This window comes from Apis dorsata, unplaced genomic scaffold, assembly GCF_000469605.1.
Source record: "Apis dorsata unplaced genomic scaffold, Apis dorsata 1.3 scaffold_960, whole genome shotgun sequence".
NCBI lineage: Eukaryota > Metazoa > Arthropoda > Insecta > Hymenoptera > Apidae > Apis > Apis dorsata.
Window position 1 is genome coordinate 21,031 of NW_006264068.1, and position 2,761 is coordinate 23,791.

A 2,761-nucleotide genomic window follows, 5' to 3' on the forward strand; every position below is an offset into this window, starting at 1 on the left:
AGATAAACTTTAAACTATAAATAACTTTATATAACTTTTAATGGATAATTTTACATGTCAATTTTTTTAATTTCTTTTAATTAAAATAACTTCCTAAATTTTTTATGTACTATGTTTAAATATCATATTATATATTTTATAATATTGAAATTCTAAATAACTTTCATTCATTAAAAAAAGTAAATGATTTAGAGAAATTACCATATTTTGATATATTGTTAACATTTTTCTCTTGTAATTTTTAGAAAATTTTAGTTATTTATTAATATTAGCAAAACAACTTGTATAAATATTTTTTCAATAGTTTTGGTATATATTGTTAAAATCATTTTTTTGAGTGACTTTCAGAAAAACTTAACATTCAGTGTTTAAAATTATTAATAAATAAAATTGTTTAATATATGCTTAACTTGTTATTGTTTAACATATATATAATTTTATATATCATATTTTTAATGTTTGGATTTAATTTAAATTTTTTATATTTGATTATAATTTGATTATAATAAAGCTATTGTAAGGTTATCAGTTAGCAATTAATTGTAGTAATACATCAAATTTAAATTCATTTAATTATATTATATCAAGAAATTAAAAAAATCATTAAATTTTAATCAAAAAATTATTGATTTTTGAACTGTTATAATTTTATGAAAAAAATAAATTTATATACTTCATGTAGTATTCTATTTGGCTCGATTTAGAACGCGAAATCTATAGTCTATAGTTTTATATTCAATTTTATTGTTTTGAAAGTCATTTTTGTTTTATAACAGAGAAATTGAAATCGAAAAACTGAAATTTTTAAATTTTATAAATTCAAATGTTTTTATTTCTAATTTTTTTGGAATTTATTTAAAATTTTATAAAAAATCTTCTATTTATAATAAACTTCGAAAAATTGATTTATGAATGAAAAGAGCTGTTGATATTGGAATATAAATATATCATAAAAGATGGCACGAATTTGCAATTCATATATGCATATAGTATAATACATTATATATATGCATATAGTATAATACATCAATTCAAATTAAATCATTCTAAACATTAGAAATATTAAAATTAAACATATGTCAAATGTTCTTAATTTTATTTATTAATAATAATTTTTTTAATAATAATTAATGATTAAATTCTTTTGAAAAAAATTAATGAGCAAATTGATCTTAACAACATAAATCAAGATCAAAAAAATAAATCCCATATTTATTAATAATTAATCTTTATTTTTATAAATTTTTATTATCTATGTATTTTATTATTTTATATTATTTATTTTATATTATGTATTTATTAATGATATTATTTTTAGTATTATCTTCATATAAAAGATATATAATATTTAGAAGTTATATGAAAAGAATATTATACATAATACATAAAAATTAATTTCAAATTAAATTCAAAATAAAACTAGATAAAGGATTAAAATAAATAAAAAAAGAAGAATTTAAATAGGTAATGCATGATTTGTGTATGGTATTTTATTTTAAGATTAAATAGATTAACATGATAAATATAATTGGTGTTACATAGGGGTGGAGGAAGCCTAAAACTAGGACAATGTTACCACCGATGAGTGGAAAACTATCAACTCCTAAGCAAACCCCCCCAAAAAGTCTAAGTGTCGTTCCAGTAGAGAATTCATTAATACCTTCGGAACCATTAGCTTCGACTTCCACTTGTGTATCCACTTCCGCTTCTGCTTCTATTTCACCTCCTCCTATAGTTTCCGTTATACAATCAACGCCTTCTGATTGTGATGTTACCACTTCCACACAATCTGCGACAAGTCCACAGAAGACAGCCAAAAATTCTCCCTCGTCCCCTCAGAGTCTCAAGGAATCCAGCAACAAGGTGAAAAAGGTGCCCCTTCAATTATATTATATCAATCTATTTTTTTTCTTTTTTTTTCTATTGTGGCTGATTATTCATATTTTACTTTTCATTCAATTAGTCTTAGTATTAGTTATTTTCAATTAGCAAATAAAGAATTTGACAAATTAAACGTAAAATTAAAAATTTTTAAAATATTTCAAAAAAATTGTAAAATACAAAATAAATAATTGAGAAATTAAACCTATGAAAAAATTGTTTATTTAAAGGAAGTTTGTATAATATAAATAATTTTTTATATATAAAATAATGACATTGATCTTCATAATTTTTATATATTTTTTAGTTTTTAATAATATATTTATTTTAATTTTTAATCAATATTATAAATGTATTATAAATATCTTCAATGTAATATAAAATATTCAATTAAAATATTCAATTTATGAAAATATTTGTGCTATAATATTAACATATTTTTATATTTCATAATAGAAAAACATTTAATTAAAAACTAATGTTTGATATGAACACATAATATAAATAAATAAATATACAATTTAATTGATCAAAAATTCATAATTTTACTATACTGAATAATTTAATATATTAAATTTATTTGCAACAAATGCTATCGTTTTATCATTATGAATAAAAGAATATAAAATTTTATTAAAAATAATAACTTATATAATTTTCAAATTTCTTCTATTATTTCATTTATAGAAAATTATTTTTATATTATAAAATATTTTTAAAAATTATTTTTTATAAAACATCAGTTATATAAATATATTTTCAATAATTTAATTCTTTATTAAAATATTTTATTATATTTTATTATTTATTATTATTTTCATTTAAATATTATTCCATATATTTAAAATTTTTATGTCTTTATTTTTTTTTAAATAATATG

General features: G+C 17.7%; 1 protein-coding gene across 16 annotated transcripts in view; it reads left to right on the forward strand.

The window, feature by feature from the left end:
* LOC102678519 overlaps nucleotides 1-2,761 on the forward strand; it is a 50,315-nt gene that overhangs the window by 17,855 nt on the left and 29,699 nt on the right. For 6 of the 16 annotated variants that reach the window (XM_006623838.2, XM_006623830.2, XM_031514286.1 and 3 more), the window contains one exon: nucleotides 1,543-1,872. The exons of 6 other annotated variants lie outside the window; for them this stretch is intronic. In XM_006623838.2, the coding sequence (XP_006623901.1) occupies nucleotides 1,543-1,872 (330 nt within the window). The remainder of the gene's footprint in view (nucleotides 1-1,542; nucleotides 1,873-2,761) is intronic. 4 more of the 16 variants (XM_006623831.2, XM_006623834.2, XM_006623837.2 and 1 more) reach the window with 1 other exon arrangement.